Raw genomic sequence first — 23,067 nt, forward strand, 5'->3', positions numbered from 1 at the left:
AGGTAAGCTTTACTTTCGCGCTATGTATTTACAACCACCAACACCACACACACAATTGATCAGACTTCCCACAAAACTACATAAATCCTAGGTACTTGAAAAAATAAAATAAATAAATCGCCGTCTTTGTTTAGTATACGTATTTTAGGTCATAGAATTTAAATATTTCTTTATCCCATCCATGCTGGGCCCCATCCACAAGTGAATGGTTAGTGGCTCTGCTTCTCCATCGGTCCCGCATGAATGATTGGCTTGGTAAAAACAACAAGCATCCGAATTATCATTTTAATATGCAGGTTTCCTCTTCTGCCAGACGGAAAATAACCTTATTCGTTTCTTTGGGAGGGGGGTTCGCAATCCAGACAGATCAAGGAAGAAGTGAGGCATAAGCGAGTAAAAACGCGTCGGGGTAAACCACTTCGACCAGTGATGGGGGGGGGGCTTAAAACAGCTCCACAACCTTCTGGTCCTCGTCTTGCTCTGGCAATGCAATAGGCTTGCCCTCACCTTCCTCATCTCGCATCAAAACCTGGACTAGTCTGTCACAGGCCTCTTGGACGTCATCATTGTCGACGCGTAAATGACACTCTCGGACTATTGGGTATACGTTGATGGATCGCATCTTATCTCGCCCTTCTCGTGTGGTAGTCAGCAAGAGGAGGGTTTCAAGATGTGTAACAATAATGCTATTGTCACTGTCCCTCTTCTTGTCGGGAGGTAGCAGCTGGAGGTCTGGCAACATATCTGCAGCCTCCTCTTCCGAAAACTCTTCTGGGCCCATGATCGGTAAGAGTAAATAAGGAAGCAGGTTTGCCTCTTCTTCGGAAAACAGCGTGGGATGAAAAGGGATTTCAAACGCGACATTTTTGATGGTCGACGCAACCCCCTTCCTCCGGATTGTGCTGTCATGCTCAGTAAAAACAGTGAGTTTTGTTACAGGGACGACCCCATCATAATCCTGTCTCGTCGTAAAATAGGCCCGTCCTTCTTCTGACTTTGATAGGTCGGCGAATAGATATGATAAGTAGTCATAATTAGCATGTTTGTTCAGAGAACCATCGGCGCCTTTGACAAAACAATCCATCAACTGGTCAATTGCGTGGGCAGAGTTCGACACGGATTCTGGGACCCGGCGTTTGAGGGTAAGGATTCTCTTCATCTTCTCCGATTTTCCTAAGTTGGCGAACAGCATTGAAAAGCTATCCGCATTCTGCTCCTTATTGCTCTGTTCCCGGGCTTGTAAGAATACTTCTTCAGGGCTGGAGCAATCATGTGTGTTCGGGAGAAAGTTCACTTACTGTGACCTTAAACAAGAGGTTCTCTAGAAAGGCATCATCCGAAGCAAGATTATCTAATATCTCCTTATCGGCGGAAAGGTTGACGAGTATTGTTAAAGCATTGCTAGCAATTGGCTGTTGAAATAGGAGAGAACGATCAACCATCAAGAGACTTTGAATACCATTGCCAATCCATCAATGACAGCTGCGTACTCACTGTATAATCTAGAACTAGAAGCTTGAGGTCACGAATCGGCAAGAGCTGGTGGCGTTTGAAGATCTCTGGCTGAGCCGTGGAAAATCCGACCAAATTTTCGCATGCTGCGAGAGACAATTGTTAGGATGGAGTAAGGCGATGGCAGATCATAAGGACCGCGCGGGGTTTATAACAACAATCCATGGGGCGCGGGGAAGAGACGAGTTACCAATTTGCCTGATAGGAGTATTCCCATGGTGGAGGAACTCAACAAGCTGAGACAGATTAGAGATGACCACCTTGTTGAATCGGCAAAGACTCGCCTACCTCTTCCAACTCCGTCTTCATATTTCAGTTCTCGGAAAGCGGGGCGCAAAGAAGTGTATGTGAGGGATTTTGCGGATAGACGAACCGCAGGCAGGCAGGCTGTGAGCTGTCTTGGATTTAATATATAATTGACCTGAAATGAAATGAATCAGCAGGTGGACTGTTGGATGGTGAGTAAGTAGAGAGGTACCTACTAGTTAAGCCAGGTAGGTGATTGAATTGATTACCTGAGGGGAGCGAAGACACTAGAAAGAAAAGAAAAAAAAAAGTAGCAGCAACAGAATGGTGGGGGGATTTGTCTTATCGATAACAATATAATACAGTCGGTGATCACCTGATGCCTGGTCCCACCTGACGCCCGATTTCCCCTTACTAACTGTTTTTTTAATAATTTTTAACAACTTATATCTTAACTAATATAGGTTTAATTAAAGCTATAATAGAAGTAATCAACTTATTAAAGATTAGTAATTTAATTAATTATACTAAGATTATAAAAGAGTTTAGTATTAATTAGATAATATTATTAAGATATTACTATAGGATATAGTATCCTAAAGATTACTAATATAAGTAATAGCAAGTTCTTACTAATTAATATAAAAAAGAACTAATAAACTATATTAATAAGCTTACTAAGTAAGGCCTTTTTATATCTTATAAAATACTTTAGAATTTTATAAAGAAAATTACTAGTAAGAAGTCTAGAAAATACTAGCCTGGGTACTTTATAAAATATTACTAAGATAATCTTATCTTAACCTATATAATAACTATTAATACTATATAAAAATAAGCTAATTCTATATATAAATATACTCTATATTTTAAATTATTAAGCTAGAAGATATAGTAATATAAGCTATAGTTAGAGAATATTTATAATATAAATAAGAAAGAATTTCTTATTAAAATATTAATTAAAGATCTTAGGATCTTCTTAAAGTAGAAATATATAACTAGAGAAGGGCTTAAATAATACCTATAAGATAGAAATTATAAGTAAATAATTTTAATTACTTATATTTATATTAATAAAATCTTTCTCTTACTAGATTTTATTTACCAGGCTTTTACTAGTAATATATAAGATTTCTAGCTTCAAGACTTTAATCCTAAGCTTTATTCTTACTTCTTTACCTTCTCTATAAGTAATTAGACTAATAATAAGCTAGAATATACTTAATTAACTAATATATTTAATCACAAGATTAAAAATAAGATATATAGATAATAAAGGTTTCTTATCCTTAATAATTATAGATCTTATCTTACTATAAAGTTTATTAATTACTATAATATTAATAAGATTCTATTAATAATATATTTATCTTATTTAACTTATTTACTATAATTACTTAATATTAGGATCTTTAGCCCTCTCTCTACTATTTATAGTAAGAATCTTAAGAATTTTCTATATAAATTAATAGGTCTTAATTATATTACTAAATAGGATTTCTTCTACCTTTTCTAGCTAGCCTAAGAACAGGCCTTATTAATAAAAAATATTCTTTTTTTATAGTAAACTATAGGGATATAACTGCTAAATCTAGAAATAATTCTAGTTTAATTTAATAAGTAGAATAACTTTAGGCCCTTCTTAAGTAATTCCTTATACTCTATTCTATAAGTAGAGGACTAGTAGAAGATTAAGAAATTTTTAAATTAAATTATTACTAATATATATAATAAAAATACTAAAAAATTAAGCTTAATAATATATTATTTCTTTATAAAGAATATTATTCTAAAACTATATTATTAAGGCCTTAAATTAGCTCTTTAGAATAAGAAAAAAAAATATTAATATAGGAAATTCTTATAATTTAAGCTTATAATTCTTAAAAATAATAGTATAATTTTTTACTCTCCTTAAAAGATTTAGTAGGCTTGTAATCTTTAAATATAGAAGGATAAAGCTATATAACTTATTAAGATATTAAAGGAGCAAGAGAAGGTCTATTAATAGCTTATTAAAGAGGAGAAATAATACTTGCTTAAAGAATAAAAAAGAAATTAAGTATTTTAGTAAGAATTATAGCTACTAGAGGTAGAGTAAAAAAAATAATAAAAAGAGAATATTTACCTAGTAAAGAAAGTAAATTACTAGCTTTAAAATAACTTCTAGTAAGTAAAGAAGTCTCTAAAAAAGATTTCTAAAACTTTATACTAGTAAAAATCTATAGAAACCAGGCTAATAATATCTATAGAAGTCCTAAAGGCCCCTCTAATAGTAAATTATTAAGGCTGCAAGATCTGGCTTCTATAGTACTTTTAGACTAATTAAAAACTATATATAAAGTCCTAATAATAACTATATTTATCTACTAAAAGATCACATGATAATAATAATTATATATGGTTAAATTACTTCATATTTAATATTGCTAGTGGTGGTGAAATCGGGCGTCAGGTGGGACCAGGCATCAGGTGATCACCAACTGTTGTCGGATATATGATGATCCTAGGGGTAGCTCAATGGAAGCAGGTGATCGGATATATTGATGTGTGTGTCTGTTGGGGGGTTGTGTGCTTGCCTAAGGCCTTAATATAGGGTAATAACCCCCCTTTACTTACTAAGTACATCACAAGATATCCCTTTAATTTAACATACCCCCTCAGGTTCAAAGGATTTTATCTAGTTTAAATCTATAATTATATAATTTAAGATACTATCTTTATTCTAGATAGATTTAAACTATATCTAGTAATAGGTTATTTATTAACTTTAGTCTCTCTATTATTCCCAAATCCTTTATAAATACCTTAAAGTTTTAGTAGGGTAGTATCTTGGTTAATCTATCTATAATTATCTTAGTAATAGAATAATATAATACTTTTATTCTTCCCTTCTAGATTTCCTACCTAATCTAGTAATTATAAATATCTATATAGTATAACCTTATATTTAGGTAGTTAATTTCCTTATTTACTAGTTAAATAGTTTGCATGTTATTATATTAAATATTAATAATTAGATTCTCTAACTCTACCTAGATTTTATCTAATAGATACTTAGTAAAGATTCCTTCCTTTACTATATATAATAATACTAATAATTCTATTTTAATTATAAAGATTATTATAGTTACTTATTTGCTAACTTTCTATCCTATTATATCTCTAAATAACTTTATAATATACCCTTATAAGCTTCTCTAGTCCTGATTATCTATAAATAAGGTATTACTATATAATAGGTAGTTATCTAAATCTTTAAGTTATAGGGTAAGTTTATTTATTCTTTTTAGATATTATAGATATTAATCTACTTTAGTATAGTATTCTTTACTAGGATTTATGAGGCACTAGAATAACTAGGATACTATAAATATAATATCTAGTTAAGTTATAATTATTATATATATTATAAATCCTACCTTCTATTAATATTATTAAGTATATAAGCAAGATACTCTATCTTAATTTTTCTAGGGTACTATTTTTACTAATATAGGAGTAATATCTAGACCTTCCTTTCTATCTACTAGATTAGTAATCTTATTAATATATACTAACTAATCTAGCTAGATAAGCTTATTCTCTCTATCCTAGATAATCTCTATTCTTAGGAACTATTATAGGTTATTTCTTCCTATTATCTTAAACTAGTCCTAAAGCTCTTATATAGTGGCCTGTATTTATATTAATAATTTTTAATAATAGGTAAATATAATATTATCTATATAAAAGAATATTAGGATCCTATCTCTAATAATATAATATAATTTATATAAAATAGGTTTATATCCTAGTAACTTTAAGACCTTTTAGAGAGTTATCTATTATAGGTAAGGGAATTATTTAAGTTTATATAATATTTTCTTTAGCTTTAATACTTTATTTAGTTTTTAATATTTTAGAGGTATTTTTATATATATTTTCTTATTATTATTTATATTAATAAATATATTTATAATATTATATTACTTTAATTCTAGATTAAATTAGGCTATTATTACTAGGAAGGTTTAGAGAAATCTTACTACTAGAGTTATAATATATAGATTCTTTATTAAATTCTCTTATTAATCTTTTCTTACTACTAGGCATGCTTTATATTTAGTTAGGTTACTATCTTAATTATTTTTATATATATATACTTATTTATATTCTAATATTTTTATATACTTAGATTTATCTACTTCTACTTATATTTTTATTATTTTATAGCTAGCTAGGTAGTCCTACTCTATCTTTATAAATTCTTTAGATAGTAAGTAGTTTTTAACTTAGTAGTATATCTTTAGAAGGGTTAGTAACTAATCTAGGTAGGTCTTAATTAAACTCTCTAGTTACCTATTCTATTTTTATATTTCTATCTTAAAGGCTAGTATTCTATCTTATTAGGTTAGTTATATTAACCTCCCTGCTATGAATACTGATTTCTATGTAATTTAGTAGCTTCTATTTAACTTAATTTCTTCTTTAATTTTAACTATCTTATATTAGTAAGTACCTGCCAATATTACTGCTAACTATTCTAGGCTGCTACCTAGTAGTATTAGATAGGCTATTTACTTATTTATATTAGTATTCTTATCCTTATCTATAGCTTTAAGTACTGATCTTAATATTTAAACTAGATAATTAAGCAAGTTAAAATTACCTTCTAGAATATTCTCTATTATAGAGTAATCTATATTTAATACTCTCTAGATTAAAATATAGGTTTTAATTTTAATATCCTTAATTATTTATTTAAATTTATTAATTTTAATTATTAGAAAATTATTTTTTATTATTTAAATAAATATATTTTTATTTCCTAAGAAGAATTCTTTTTTATTAAATATAATATTTCTTATATAGATAATTTTCTTTTCTTTCCTTAGGTTCTATATTTAATAGATATTAGTAGATTTATATCTTATTATATATTCTATAAATACTCTTAGGTTAAACTACTTTCTATACTTTACTATTATAGTTACTTATAATTTAATTATTATAAATATCTTATAACTATATATCTTTAGGTAAGCTCCTTAGGGTTTCTTATATTTTACTACTACTCTATCTTAGTGGGTAATATAAGTATAGAATTAGTTAATTAATATTTTTTATCCTACCTAATATTTAGGTATTTAGTTATATAGATATACTACTATATAAATATATTCAGGCTATAAAAATATAGGTAGTTTTACTCCCTATTTTATTATATATACCTTCTCTTTTATTACACCCCCTAAGTACTCTGCGCCTCTATTTTAGGCTAGTATATATAGAATAGAGTAGTCAAGTCTTGCTCTTTTAGATTATATAAAGTTTTCTAACTATCTTTTTATCTTACTATCTAACTTAATTATTTAGAGTTTAATATTATATTACCTCTCTAAGAGGGTAAATAAGTTAAGTAGGATATTTTTAATTATCTTTATATATTAGTCTAAGAAGTAGTAATCTTATATAAAACCTAACTACCTATCTATAACTAATAGTAGGACTTAATAATTATCTATCTCTATTTTAAAGTTATAAAAGTTAATTACTAATTATAGATCTAGTCTTTCTATAGTAATATAGTCCTTTTAGTTAATTTTTTACTTTATTTTTGCTATACTATAGGTATTATATTCTATTATAGTAGGTCCTCTAATTCTTACCTCCTTAGTATTCTTAACTAGATAATCTAATACCTGTAGTCCTAGATATCTAAGGTATAAATACTACTATTTTACATCTCTAATACTAGTAATAGTTTAGAATATTACCTAGCCTATTATACTATATAATTTACTATTATATTTTATTATAAATTAGCTATATTTCTTATTAAGATAGGCTGCTACTATACCTTTAGATATATAGAGTAGGTTAAAGTTAGGATTATTCTTAAAATAAATACTTATTTAATTTAGTAATATAAGTAATACTAGGTTGCATGCTATTTTTTTATAGTAAGCTATATTTTTAAGGATTATATAGTTATATTTTATATTTTTATTTTTTTAAATTATAACTTATATACTAATATCTTTATATCCTATAATAGATATTTTCAAGTCTCCTGCCTATATATAGTTATCTTATATTAATTCTATATATTACTTAAATTAATATAAATTATTAAATATATAAATTAATAATCCTAAGTTAAGAATAATAGAGTACTATAATAAGTATAATATAATTTTAAATTAGGTATTAAATAAAGCTTTAACTTTACTTTTATTCCTATCTTTTATTTAATCTACTCCTTAGTTACTTCTTTCTTCTAGTTATTTTAAGTCTTGTTTATTTTATTCTTGCTCCTTTACTACTTTTTTAGCTAGGGCTTTATTTATCTTAAGTTATATATTAACTAGCTTCCTTATTATATTTCTTTCCTTGAAGTCCTTGGGCGCCTTTTCTAGGAATAAATAAAAGTATTATATTTATTTATATCTTTAAGAATATATATTATATAATTAATATAAGTTCTTAAAAATACTTCTTTTAAAGTCTATTTTTCCTATACTATTATATCTATATTTATATTTTATTCCCTTATTCTATAGCAGGGATATTTCTTTATTACTAGTTATGTCTATTATATCTTTAATAGTAAATATTAGTTTAAAAGCTCCTCTATTAGTCTTACTATACTATTATAGGAATGCATTAATAGTATTATAGAAGTTATTTACTATAGTATAGAATAATAGTATTCCTGCTAGTATCTTCTTCTTATAGTCTGATTAATAGGATATAGTCCAGGATAGAGCTAGGTAATATATTATATTTAGGAAGTTTTTTACCTAGTTTAGTAGTAATATTATAACTTTAAGATTTACTTTAATTACCTGTTAAATAGCAAATTCCTAGTTATTTAACTAACTAACTAGGTTACCTTTTAGGGGTTAGATTACCTTTATATAGGTATTATAAGCTATATTTTAAATTTATCTTTAGTTAACTATTATATACTCTTTTAGTTTAAGGTACTACTTCTTTAGGGTTTTTATTAGCTTGTAGTAGAAGTAATAGATTTTTAGAGAAATAGTATATTAGATCTAATTTTTTAGTTTCCTAAGTTCTATAACCTAATAGTTATACTTATTTATTTCTATTTTATAGAGTACTACTTTAGAGTTAAAGTTTTATAATAATATTATAGAATTCCTAGTACTATTTACTAGTAAAGTTTCTCTACTATTCCTAATTAATTTAATAAGTTATTATAGATAACTCTTATTACTTTTTATTATTTCTTACAGATCATTATCTCTTGCCCGTGCTTTGAATAAGGATTGCCCTATTAGCTAGTCTTCCTACTTAGTAAGCCTTACTACATTGTCTTTATTATTAGTAGTTAAAGGTATTGTGCTTAGTATTTTACTAATTAGTAGGTTTAATAGGGGTCGTCAGTATTTTAATAATTAGTAGATTTTAGTAGGGATTGTTAGTATAGATTCACGTGCTTTGAGCAAATATAAGACTCTTAATTGTTAGATATATGATGATCCTAGGGGTAGCTTAATGGAAGCAGGTGATCAGATATATTGATGTGTGTGTCTGTTAGGGGGTTGTGTGCTTGCCTAAGGCCTTAATATAGGGTAATAACCCCCCTTTGCTTACTAAGTACATCACGAGATACCCCTTCAATTCAACAACTGTATAATGAGGAGCGGGTGTCTGGTAGAATATTATTAATACCTTTCTTTCTAGTTAACTAACTAGTTACAGAAGAAGACCATCTTCTACCTATAGAGATATACTTCTATTTATTGACTAGAACAAAAGTTTACATGATAAGCTTATAAAGAAAGACTCTTTCAGGGTTAATATTATTTTGTCCTCGGTCCGTGGTCATTTATTGGAGGTGTTAGGTGTCACCCAGGTAGTTCTTAGGGAATCAGCTGGTCATAAATTAGAATAGCTTGTATTCTGTGGTGACAGGCAGCAAGGAAGGGTGCTTTTTCCCTCTCGTGTAGAAATGCTATACTCTATCCAAGTGAAGAGTATGTATTGAAATTATGCCTTCTTGCATAGGGAGTGGGGAAGAGAGTCTAAGCTAAATTGGCGGTAAATTACTTTCCTGAGACTGTCCGTTTACATCCACCTCCCGATCCAGTGCTAATATATATATACATAGGCATACTATACGTATACCTTATGTATATATATCTCTCTCCCTCTTCGAGCTAGCCACTTAACTACACCAACCCCACGGCTATCCCCAACCATGAGTGCAGAAACCTCAATGGATAGCAATAACAATCCACTCAACCTCAATGAAATCTGCGAGACCCTCATTGAACTAGCCTTCAAAGCTGGAGCAATCATCACTGGGGCTTTGCCGGGTACAGACACTACAGGGTCCAAGAAAAACAGTATGTATAGTGGTATCCCACGATAAATCTTTGAATTTAAAGAAGAAACCCCACATTGTTGATAGGAGACACTAGGCGCAGATCTTGTGACCGAATATGACCGTGCAGTCGAGGAGATGATACGTATCGCACTGCAGGAAAAGTACCCGGATTTCAAGTACGTGATGTGATGGCTCAAACATTTGGTTAATACCCATAGGAGTGGGTACCAACAGGGTTTCCCTGCGATATACCATGCCCCTAGGCTCTTCTATCCCTCACTGCTAATACTGTGTGTCTTTGGGGGGGGGGGCTCCCCTTCGTCTGCAATTCAGGTTCTATGGGGAAGAAACGTATGATCCGGCGCATCCATTGACAGATGCGCCCACGTTTGTCATTGACCCTATTGATGGCACAGTCAACTTTGTGCATGGGTTTCCGCATGCTTGTGTTTCGCTCGGATTTGCAGTCAACCGTGTACCGACGGTAGGCGTGGTTTTTAACCCGTTTACCGAAACTCTCTATTCGGGTATTCGTGGCCAAGGTGCATTCTTGAATCGCAGCACTCGGCTTCCACTCAAGGGAGCCAATCTTGAACCCTTAACTGGGCTGCAAAATGCTCTCATTAGTGTCGAATGGGGGTCAGAACGATCAGGAAAGAATTGGGAAACAAAGATAAGGACTTTCGAAAGAATTGGACGAGATAGAAAGGATGGTGGCGTGATGGTTCGGGCCCTGCGCAGCATAGGATCTGCGGCCCTAAATCTCTGTGCTGTTGCTGCTGGGACTCTTGATCTGTATTGGGAGGGTGGCCCTTGGGCTTGGGACGTCTGCGCCGGTTGGGTTATCCTCGAGGAAGCTGGCGGGATCATCGTGGACGGAAACCCAGGAGATTGGGAAGCCAGGATTGATGGAAGAAAGTATCTCGCGGTGAGGGCAGCACCCAACAAGGATGGCCAGAAAGAACTCATTGAGGAATTCTGGGATTCCATTCAGGGCCGACTTGAGTACTGATTTAAACACATGCTTTGGTTTTCGTACTGTTTCTTGAACGAACAGCGACTTGGAAATTTAGGGTATATAGCCAACGACTATCTATTCTACAATTGCCCCAGTATACAAAAGCTCCTGGGCCGTATATTCTCCTGGAATATTCCACCACCTCAAAACCTCCTCTCCTTGAAAAAAATCTATCAGTAGTATTAAAAGTATTCCTCAACTCGTCCTTATTAGAGATGGTCAGAAATGACCCCATTGCAGGTAGACGGGGAAGATTTCACGATTCCGCCGTCTCCCTGGACATCCTCATTGCTCCCAAGTGCAGTCGGCGGGGTAATACTCCCCATAAATCCCGCGGGGCCTTCTCCCGAGCTGATTGGAGACGTCGAACCAAAATGTGTGTCAACAAGGTGTTTCACAACCGGCCAGCCATACGCGTTGGTAAACATTCGCCGAACAATAATATTATTGTGTGCATCAGGTTCGAGCCGGACGAGAACCTTTCGCCAGGATAATTTCCGGTGGTAAGCCCTAGCAATTTTCTCCTCAACTTTGAGGCCAGATTCACCTAGAGGTTCGTCTGTAGAGATAGGATGTGCGGTTGAGCTTCCACCTTGAAAGGAATTAAAGGTCGAGGCCCGTCGTTTAGTAAATGGAGGAGGAATATCCTCGGGATAATAAACCCGATCATGGAAAATAGTCCGGGGTCGTGACGCAGGGTCAACAATGAATTCAGTGGGCGGCAGGGGCGGCATCAGGAGATCACTCGCCGACTCAAAGACTGTCGTCTTCGGAGGTGGTTGGAATCCATAATCATCGGCACAATCCCCGTCATGGAAACCATTCTGTGGATCTATACCTGTGGGAGATACCGTAGCAAGAGTTTGGCTGCGCCTGAGAATTTTGGCTTGCCTATGTCCAGAGCCAGCTGACTGCCGTAATCTGAACATCGAAAATAAACCACTAAGAGGGCTGGACCGAATTTGCGGGCTTTTCTCGTGTGTTTCTGTGTTCGTGGGAGTATGGTTTCCCTCGAGTGGGGATTGAGCCTGGTCGGAAGACCCATTGTCAACCAATGAATCAGAGGGCAGGGAGTTTGTATCAATAGCTTGTTGCGAGATCGCCGTTAGTGAAACTCTCTCGACAAGCCCTGTAACTCTTTCCGTAGTCTCTGTCACTTCAAAGTCTGTAGCTGGGCGAGAGGTCTTGGGGGACTTTGAATTTGCACCAGTTAATTCGGCCCATCCCCATTCAGCCATAGTCCCAACAATTCCATTCTCTCTCCTCGCCTTTTCCACTCTGTCTAGCCCTTTCCAGTCAAGAAAGAGAAGGCACGACGTCCGCAAAGGAACTATGCCATCGTTGACCAGATTAGAGTATACCGTGCGATGCTTGAACTTGGAAAGCACATCATGGGCAGGACCACAAGGAAGAATTCTTAGCAAAGGTTTTGCCCGTGCATCCGCGCGACTCTGGGATTTTGATGGTTCTCCTTTTCCGCCGATTATAGACTCCCACCCGCTTCGTACCCTAGGTGCCGTCCAGCTAAGTCCCAAATCCTGGCCAGTACGACCAACGAGGCCGAAATCCAAAGCAAACCTAACGTACATCGGATTCTCGTTACTGAGGCCTAAGAAAGGAGTTGCCAAGGCAATAAAGTTGATTGGCCTTATTTTGTCAAAAAATTCAGGGGAGTATTTTTGAATATATGCAATAGCGTATGTTTGAACGAGGCCCCCAAGAGAATGGCCAATGAAACTGATGCTCGTTATTTGGTAGGCATAGTGCTCATCCAAGTTCAATTGCTCTGGGTGAATATTTGACGAAGTTTGGGAGAAAGCATCGGACGTAGTAGATGGCTCCCCTGCCGTTCCTTTCCAGGAAGTAAAAGGACCAGTAAACGTTCTAGCCTTTACCTTTTTACGAGGCAGATGAGGCTGGTCCGGATAGGTCATCAGGAGAACATATTTCGCAAGACGTTTCCCCAGGTATTGAATACCACGCTCAGTGCGAGCAGCATTCCCTGGGAACCCTCTAACAATTACCTGCTCATCTTCACAGTCACAATTGTCACTATCTTTTGCACTGTAACTTCCACCAGTAGAAACCAATTATATCGTCAGTACGGAGGACAAAATATTAAAGCAAATATGTGGAGAGTTACGGAAAAGCCTGAATTTAGACGGGCTTACCTTTGCGAACATGCCATACTTACTGCCTGATCGTCTGTGCGCGCGTGCTGCTTTTTAGCTCGTTGAACTGCGGCATCAATGCTTTCTTTGAGATAGAGCATATCTGCGCCGAGATTGCTATGTAACCCGTGAGTTAACACTACGAGATGGATCTTTTTGCGCGGTTTGGAGGGTGTAACGGGTGCGGAATTGTCAGTTATCCCTGGATTTAAAGCACCTGGCTCGGTAAATTCGGTGCGTGATGTTTTGTTATTCTTATTCGCTTCCTCGCAGCTCAGGACTGGAAGGCGGGGTGTGTTCCAAAGACTAGAGGTATCATCTACCAGCAGCTGAACAGAGTCAGAAAATACTCCTTTGGTGGCAAGAACTTGCTCGCCTCGGGTACCAGGGGGCCAGTGATCAAGTAAGCTGGCAGCCTTGGGGCTTTCGAGGAGTCCACTTGAGGACAAAGACTCCAGCGAGCTTTCATCGCGACCAACTAGAACCTCGAAATTTACAGATGCCGAATTGGAAAAAACGACCTGGGAAACAATCTCGATGACCCACGTTACGCTTTGCTGATTGTGCGATTGGGAGGTGGGAACATGGCCCCGATCTTGCGAGGTTTCTCTTGTAATAGGAATGATGGCGTTCCATATCCCACCGGCTTTGAGATAGGGTTCAAACTGGGGGCCGACATCAGCATCGACCAGATCAGACTTTATATTCGGATCGAAAGAAGACGGGTAACAGGCGGCATAGAGTGTGTATGGGCCGTGTAGATACGCCGCTCGTAGTGGAATTGCCGATGTGTTTTTTACTTTGACATGAAGCGCAGTTAGGGAAGGTTGGACGCCATCGACTGCCGGAGTATATGTCAGGGTATATCTATTGCGATATGTTAATTTTCCCATTAAGAAACTGAGGGAGGGTGTCGAAGCGAACCTCACAACCTCGCCAACCCGTACGCTTCCGGTTTGCCGAATCAGCAGCATGTCACTCGCCAATTTTGCATCTGTTGGGTTTAGCTGCCAGCCGGAGAGTGAATAAAACTTCGGCCAAGTAGAACGAGTGAAGGAGATAGGGGCCCGGTCACGCGTTTGTGAAGCCGAATATAGTCGAGGAGTTACAAGCATCGATTCTTAGTGCACTTGCCATTCTACTTTCTGCGATCCACTCTGGGGCTTAGAGAAAGCGAAGGTTGATGAAACATTTGAGCAAATAGTAATCGAATTAGACAAAATCAGCCTTGCCACGTGAGATCTCGTGTGCTATTTATGTAGTCATAAAATTGCGCAACTTGCTAATAGCCGTCTTGTTCCAAGGCCTCGCTGGGCTATATCCAACGGCGTATTAGCCCAGGTGGATACCAATTACTAAGGATATTGTATTACCTGGGTATTATATTGTATATTATCCTTATCTCAAGGAGACGTGCTCGGAGCGACCGAAAGGTTCAAGGCGTTGGCGTATTGGGCGTTGGGAAGTAGAATTTTGTTGGGTTGAGAGTTTTGTGTATGCTTTCGGAGATTGATATGTACCATCTGTATTTAGTTAGTTAGTAGTTATATGACCAGGCCATTACCAAGATTGCGAGGTTGGTTCTGCGCGGCTATCTCCTAGGGTCTGCTGCTCCTTACACTTAAATTAATTACGCTCGGCCAATATTAATTATTAAGATCTTCTTGGCCGCTTACTAGGTTGATTGTAATCTAATTTCCCATACTTTATCGATAATGATTCTAAAATATGCCCTTTACTCTTGAATACCAATGTGGTTGGAAGGTTCGGATATCCGGAAAGATTACCCACCAGACGGTATTTATAGCTATAAGGAGGACCCCAAGTTCTATAGAATAGATAATTTAGTGTTGGAGTGCTGGATTCGGGGAATACCAACATCACCACTAAGCGAATAGCAACACGTGATCTGTTGTATTTAGGCTACCATTTCTTCCCAGACCTTCATGCTTCCTCCAAGCATCTATCTCCTTTCTAGTTTAGACCTGAATTCAATTTAATTTGGTCAAATATTTTAATATTATAATTTAATAGCCTTTATTAGGTTATAAGCCCTCCCTAAGGTTCTATTTATACTTTATAGATCTTAAAAACTTTTATAAAAACCCCTATATTAGAGATCTTCTACCTAATTAGATAGAGATTCTAGTAGATTACCTAGTATTATATTACCGTATCTAGATAAAAAATATAATATAAAACTAGTAGAAAAGTCTTTATAATCTAATTAAAATAGTAATTAAATCTATCTCTAGTAATTATCTTAATATTCCTAATTTATTATATCTTCCTTTAATAGCTTCTACTCTAATTACTAATAATTAAAATTAAGTAATAAAGCTAAAATATAATATATTTAATTTATACCTAATAATAGTATTAAAAAATTATATTAAATTTAAAATTTAGGCTTTATTTATATAAATAGAGTTAAGGCTTTATAAAATAAATAAGCTTTAAATAATCTAGATAATAATATATATAGATATTTCTATATTATATATAATATAATAAAGAATAAAGTTTAAGAAAATTTATTATCTAATATTAATATTTTTATTATATCTAATATACTAACTAGATTAGATTAGCCAAAGTCTAAGATTAGTTAGCTTATTTATTAAAATATATTAAATATATTATAAAGATTTTTATATAATTAATAATAATAATAATTTTTATAAAATAGAAATAATCTTTAAATCTAATATTAAGAGGGTTTTTATAAAAGTAGAAGTTAAATATAGAAAATTAAAAAAATATATTTTAAAATAAGAATTATTAAAATTACTAATAAATTTATATATAAAGTATTTAAATATCTGATATTTAAATAAAGATTAAATTATAATAAGTAATATTATAATATTATATATATATATATAAATTATTTAAGTATAAATAAATAATTAGAATATTTAAAATAATATATTTTAAGATAAAATTACTAAAATTATTTAAAAATTAATATATAAAATATTTAATTATAGATATTTAAATATCTAATCTTTAAATAAGGATTAAATTATAATAAGTAATATTATAATAATATAATAATAATTATATATATATATATATATATATAAGTTATTAAATATAAATAAATAATTAAAATATTTAAATATTAATCTTTAAATAAAAATTAAATTATAATAAATAATATTATAATTATATAAAATATTTATAAAATTAATATAATATTTAATATAAAGATAGAAGTTTTAATAATAAATTATTATTAATATTAAATTATCTTTATTTTTATAGTAATATAAGTATTATTAATTAAAAATTAAATTAAAATATTACTTTATTAATTTAATTAGTAAATAATTTTTTTATAATTTAAGATTAGAAATTTAAATTTTAAAAGAAATATTTAAAAATAATTATCTTTAAATATAAGATTTTTAAAATTAATATTATTTAATAATATAAATATATTTTTTAATATAAAGATTATTTATACTAGTAAATAAAATATTAGTATAAAATATAATCTTTTATAATTATAATAAAAAAATTTAAAATATATTTTTTTATACTAGTCTTTAAAATTTTAGTTAAGATTATAATAAAGTCTTTAACTATACCTAAGATATTAATAAGGTAAGATAAGAATTATAATTCTAAATAATTAGAATTTTTCTATAATAATTAAATTTAATAAATAAAATATTTATAATCTATAAATATAATTTATATATTTTTTTAGGATTAATACTAATTTAAGAATATATAATTATAATAAATATAATAAAATATTAAACTTTAAATATATAAAAAATTAGAATATATAATAAGATATTTAATATTAAAAAAATATTTATTTTAATTTATATATTATATATTATTATTAAAGATTAATAATTTAGAATAAAAATAAAATATAAATATATTTACTAATAATTATAATTCTAAAAGAATAAAAATAATTTTTAATATTAAAATTATATAATTAATATAAATATTAATAATAAATATTATTATTTTAATATAATATAGGAAAGCTAGAAATTAAATATATATTATAATAAATTAACTAGATAATATTAATAGAATATAATAAATAATAATAAAAGATTAGAAAAATTAGTAAATTATATATAATAAAAAAAAATTTAATCTCTTATTAAAAAATATATATAAATTTTAGATTCTTAAGTAATAAATACTTTATTAATCTTTTTATAATTAAATTAAAAAATAAATTATATAATAAAAAAATTAAAGAATTTTTAATATAAAGAATCTTTAGAATATAAATAAATAAAATTAATATAATATTTTATTTAAATTAATAATAAAAAAATAAATATAAATATATTTTTTATAATTCTTAAATAAAGATTAAATTTAACTTTCTTCTTTTAATATAGTTTCTAAAAAAGATAAACTTAAGAAAATAAAAATAAGACCTATTCTTAATTTTTTAGCTCTAGCTCTAGCTCTAGCTATAATTTTATTTATTATTTTTATTAGTACTAATAAACTTATTAAAAATAATATAATAAAAAATCTTAATAAATATTTTTTAAATATACTGTTTTTAATATTTAATATTTAAAAATTAAGTAACTTACTGAATAATATTATATTATTATTTTAAGTTATATTAAAATATTTAAAATAAATTTTAAAATAAGAATTAAAAGATTTACTATTAAGAATAAATTATTTATTACTCTTATTATTATAAATTTTATAAAATATTTAAAAATAGCTTATAAAAATATTTTTATAAATAATACTTTAATTACTTTTAAATTAAAGATATTTATTTTAAAGAATAAATAATAAAATTAATTTATTATTATTAATTAATCTATATTTAATCTTACTAGACTTATTTTATAAGCAGGCTAATATTATTATTTTATATTAATTAAAATATTCTATAACTAGATATAGGTAGTAATTAATAAAGATATTAATAATAATAGCAAGCTAATTTTAACTTAATTAAATATTATAAGTCTAAATCTCTTATTAAAAGATTTAATTATATATATTAAGATATTTTACATTAAGAATTTAAATCTAGTATTATATTTAGAAAAACTAACTAGATAGTATAATAAATTATTCCTATATTAGGAAAGTATAAAAAATATTAAAAAATATTAAAAATAGTATCTTATTATCTTATATTTTTTAATAAGTATTATTAATTAAAAATTTTTAAATTTATTATCTAATATACTAGCTTATACTTAGCTAGATATCTTATATATTGTAATAATATTAATAATTCAATATATAAAACTTATATTAAGAAACTTTATTTCTTAATTAATTTTATTACTAATAATTAATAAGATTCTTAAATTTTATATAATAATTAGAACTATATAATTATAATATTTAATTATAAATAAAATTTATAATTAAAATAGAGATATTTAGTACTATACTTATGTCAGGGGACAGAGTCGGATTCAGATATTCATTGACTAGGAGCTAACTAGACAGAATAGCAGAATAGTAGGTATTAGGTAATAGACAGGACATAGCTTGAAGAGCTATAATAAGATTAAGGATAATATAGCTTAAATATAGGAATAAGAATAGATAGTTAAGGTAGAATCTAACTAGATAGATATTATAGCTTTATACTATAATAGTATCCCCCTTCTTAAGATTAAGCTCTATTAAGACTAGGGAGGAATTAGCTAGGGTTTCTTAGAATAATAAAAGTAATAATTATTTACTAGTTAATAAATATTTTCTAAATACTTAATAAATTCTTTAGTTAGTTTATTATATCTAATTTATTTAATAGTATATTATAATTTAAATTTACTATAGTTTTAATAAATTTATTAAGAATTAAGAACTTTCTTAACTTCCTATTTTTTTAATTCTTCTACTTTAATAAGTAGTAATAGATTAGGATATTAATTAAATAAAGAATTATTAATAATAAGGTAGAGTAAAAATATATTAAATATAAAATAAATTTTTATATTTTTAAGTAATTTAAATTTATAAATATATAAATTAATAATTTTTTTAATATAATATAGTTTAAAATTCTTCTAGTCTAATTTCTTTTATAAGTAGAATATTTAGATATTATAGATATTTAACTAGATTTCTTATCTTATAATATAGTAATATATAGATTACCTTTAATAATTAGCTTATATTTTATAATAGATTTAAGTAAATAAAATTTTAATATAAATAAATTTATAAATCTTATATATAATATTAATAAATTTTTTAGTATTTTTTTTAATAAAATAAATAATAAAATAGCTTAATTTAAACTTTAATATTAGGTAGAATTTATAATTAACTATAAATAATAATACTTTTATAAACTTAAAATAAATAAAATTAATAATAAATTTAGTTATTAATAATTATTTAAACTAATTATCTTATAAATATAATATATATACTTATAAGTATTATCTTAAAATAATATTAATATATTTAATTTAATTATTAATTTTAAAATAATAAATAATAAATAATAAGTTATAAATTTTTAGATAGGATATTAGATATTTCTAAAAAATAATAATAAATTAGACTTTATAATCTAATATAATTATTTTAGGGATATTATAGAGTTTTTAAATATATTTAAAATATAAATTAGTTATTTTTTTAGTATTAATTATTTTAATATAAAGGAAAAAATACTTTATCTTTATTAAATAATTAATTATAATTAAGATAGTATTATAGCTATTATTTAATAATAAATATATAATAAAGTCTATACTTATATCTTACTAAATATATTTAGAAATTAATAGAAATCTTAATACTTCTTACTTTATTTCTTAAAAAGAAATAATTTAGTAGTAGAAGTAATAATTCTAGATTTATTAATTAATATACTTATAGATCCTAGGCTAGAAATATTTATATAATATTAGTTTATATATCTTAGTTTTTTTAGAATATCTAGTAATAGGATTTTTATAATAAAGTCTTAATATTTTAACTTTTATTTTATTATAATTAGATATATAAAGTTAATCTTAGTATTTTAAATATAGACTAGTATATTTATAATTAATTAATATAATATTAAAGTATTTTAGTAAATTATTTTTTAAGATATTTAAAATAGACTAGAGCTTTTTATCTTATAAATAAGCTTTATTAAATAATAGTTATAGTATTAATAATAAGAAAATTAGTTTATTAATAATAAGTTATTTAATAAAGTATACTTAGTATTAATTATTAATATTTAGTTTTAGATTAATAATAGTCTTAAGTAGTAGATTTTTAGATTTTAGAATAATTTAGCTCTAGTAAAAAAGTTATTTATTCCCCTTTTTAAATAAGTTCTCTAATCTCCTAGTTAATATATTAGGCTTAGTACCTAATTTTCTAGAATAGTAATATATTTAGAAGTTAAATTTTAATAAAAATTTAGACTAGCAGACTTATTAATAATTTAGTAATTTAGTTAATATAAAATATTTTAAATTCTAGTAATCTATAATAATTTTTATAGGTAATAAAGTTTCTTCTAATTTAGAATATTATTTTTTAAAATAATAAATAATAATTAATAATTCTTTATTATAAATCTTATAATTATATTTTATTATAAAATATTTTTTAAAAAAAATATAATAAAATATAATATACCTTTATTATTATATTATAATAATACTCTAATAAATATATAATTAGAGATATTAATTTCTAGAATTATATTTTTTAATTAGTTAAAAAATTTTAATATTAAAATATTTATAAAAATAGCTTTTAATTATTTAAATATTTTTTAATAAATAAATATCTAGTTAAAATTAATATTCTTCTTAATTAGATTAATTAATAGTCTAATAATTTTTAAAAAATTATAAATAAATTAGTAATAAAAGTTCCTAAAGCTAATAAAGATTTAAATATTAATTAGATAAGTTAATATTTCTTATTTAATAATTATTTTTACTTTATTAGAGTTTATTTAGAAGCTATTTCTACCTATAATTAGTTCTAGAAATTTTATCTTATATATAAAGAATTTATATTTACTAAATTTAATATAAAATTTTACTACTTATAGGTATTCTAATACTTATTAAATATAATAAGTATATTTAATATAGATTTAATTATAAATTAGAATATTATTTAAATATATAATATAGAAAATATCTAAATAATTATATAAGATTTTATTAATAAATCTTTAGAATAATATTAAAGTTCTAGTAAATCTAAATAATATTATTAAGAATTTAAATAGACCTAACTAAATTTAAAAAGTAGTAAGATATTCTTATCCTTTCTTAATCTATAGATTATTAAAAGTAGAAATAATATTAATTTTTAAGAAATACTTTATTTCTTTTAGATTATTTAGTATTTCTTTTATTAATAGTAATAAATAATAATCTTTTATAATAATTATATTTAGGACTTAATAATTTATATAAAATTATAGGCCTTCTTTAGGTTTCTTTATAAATAAAATAGGAGATATAGTAGGAGAGAAATTAGAATAAATAAAATCTTTTTTTAGATTTTCTTTAATCTATTTTTTTAGAATTTTTAGTTTATCTTAGAACATGCTATATAAGTTTCTAAAAAATAGGATTTTTTTAAGTAATAATTTAATCTTATAATTATTAAATTAGTAGGATAGTAGGTACTTGGCCTTCTTTAATAAGAATATATTATAGAATTTAATAAATTTAGAAAGTAGTTATTCTTATAATTTAGATTTAATAATAGTAATAGGATTTAAAGTAGCTTTAATATTAGTAATAATAATAATAAATATCTAGTATTTATAGCAGGTATATATAATATAGATAGTAACTAAGATTCTAATAATATCTTAATTCTTTAAAGATTTAGGGCAGGAATTAAGATATTAAAAAAAAGTTTTTAATAATATATTATATAATATTAAAATCTTTATAAATTTTAAAAATATATTATAATATTTTTTATAATAAGAGCTTTTAAATAAAATAATATAATTAATAAATCTAATTTAGAGATTATAAATTTTTAATTAAAATAAGTTAAAAATAATAAGAAAGTATATAAATTAGATTATAAAAAAAGTAATATTTTTTTTAATATAATTATAAATTTTTTAGATTAAATAAATAAAATAAGTAATATAGCTAGACTTTACTAAAGTATTATTAAATCTTTTTAGTAAAATAAGGTTTCTTAATAATAGTATCTCTAGTTAATTATTTATAATCTAATTATAATTTATAAAATATTTACTCTTAGCTCTAGAATTAATTATAATAAAGATTAATAAAGTCTTATTAGGGATTTCTAGATTAATAAATAAGATTATTAATTTAGATTAGTAACTTTCCTTCTCTACTATTATTCTAGCTATTATAGCTTTTAATAAGTAGAGAAAGTACTAGGAGTATTCTTAATTATAACTTAAATTAGAGATACTCTATTTTCTAATTTAAAGGATATAAGGTATTTAGTAAGCAGGGTTCTAATTAATAAGGAGTATAAGTCTAGTTTAATAGTAAATATAAAGATATAGCTAGTTAGTCTTTAGTTAGGGTATAAATAGTTATTTACTAGATAGTTAGTATTACTATAGCAGTAATATAGATATTAGATTTAATAATTAAGGTAATAAATAATAAATAGATTTATTAGATTTTTAGTAGGAGTAGTAATAATAATAGGATTAATAAAGATTATAAGAATTTAAGTAGTAAAAATTAACTTTAAAATAGATTAGGAAGGCTAGAAATTCTTTATAAATAGAAATAGAATAGTACTTATATAATAATAATAATAATAAT

The 23,067-nt window shown here is 27.2% G+C and overlaps 3 protein-coding genes across 3 annotated transcripts; 1 reads left to right on the top strand and 2 right to left on the bottom strand.

The window, feature by feature from the left end:
- Window positions 1-19: 19 nt before the first annotated feature.
- Window positions 20-1,730, bottom strand: P175DRAFT_0498893 (protein HGH1). The gene is made up of 3 exons (XM_040896608.1): window positions 1,703-1,730; window positions 1,299-1,598; window positions 20-1,225 (listed from the first exon to the last, which is right to left on the bottom strand). The coding sequence occupies exons 2-3, from the start codon at window positions 1,440-1,442 to the stop codon at window positions 443-445; spliced, it is 927 nt and encodes a 308-aa protein (XP_040753752.1). The 5' UTR covers window positions 1,443-1,598; window positions 1,703-1,730; the 3' UTR covers window positions 20-442.
- An 8,236-nt stretch (window positions 1,731-9,966) lies between these two features.
- Window positions 9,967-11,263, top strand: P175DRAFT_0498894 (inositol monophosphatase family protein). Its single transcript, XM_040896609.1, has 3 exons — window positions 9,967-10,121; window positions 10,197-10,278; window positions 10,436-11,263. Exons 1-3 carry the CDS (start codon window positions 9,974-9,976, stop codon window positions 11,112-11,114), a joined length of 909 nt encoding a protein of 302 aa, XP_040753753.1. The 5' UTR covers window positions 9,967-9,973; the 3' UTR covers window positions 11,115-11,263.
- Window positions 11,264-11,329: 66 nt separating this feature from the next.
- On the bottom strand, window positions 11,330-14,406 carry P175DRAFT_0433604 (lipase ROG1 family protein; the record flags this gene model as incomplete). Its single annotated transcript, XM_040893609.1, has 3 exons — window positions 11,330-13,190; window positions 13,292-14,158; window positions 14,216-14,406. The coding sequence occupies 3 exons, from the start codon at window positions 14,404-14,406 to the stop codon at window positions 11,330-11,332; spliced, it is 2,919 nt and encodes a 972-aa protein (XP_040753754.1).
- Window positions 14,407-23,067: the final 8,661 nt, after the last annotated feature.

The sequence above is a fragment of the Aspergillus ochraceoroseus genome (assembly GCF_002846915.1).
Source record: "Aspergillus ochraceoroseus IBT 24754 chromosome Unknown P175scaffold_2, whole genome shotgun sequence".
In the NCBI taxonomy this organism is placed as follows: Eukaryota; Fungi; Ascomycota; class Eurotiomycetes; order Eurotiales; family Aspergillaceae; genus Aspergillus; species Aspergillus ochraceoroseus.

What these genes read in the sequence shown, in the direction of transcription:
- P175DRAFT_0498893 (XM_040896608.1), bottom strand. Translation starts at nt 1,442, where the DNA reads ATGGTTGATCGTTCTCTCCTATTTCAACAGCCAATTGCTAGCAATGCT. An exon ending in ACCTCTTGTTTAAGGTCACA is followed by an intron (nt 1,226 to 1,298) that starts GTAAGTGAACTT and finishes GCCCGGGAACAG; the next exon opens with AGCAATAAGGAGCAGAATGC.
- P175DRAFT_0498894 (XM_040896609.1), top strand. Translation starts at nt 9,974, where the DNA reads ATGAGTGCAGAAACCTCAATGGATAGCAATAACAATCCACTCAACCTC. An exon ending in TACAGGGTCCAAGAAAAACA is followed by an intron (nt 10,122 to 10,196) that starts GTATGTATAGTG and finishes AGGAGACACTAG; the next exon opens with GCGCAGATCTTGTGACCGAA. An exon ending in GAAAAGTACCCGGATTTCAA is followed by an intron (nt 10,279 to 10,435) that starts GTACGTGATGTG and finishes TCTGCAATTCAG; the next exon opens with GTTCTATGGGGAAGAAACGT.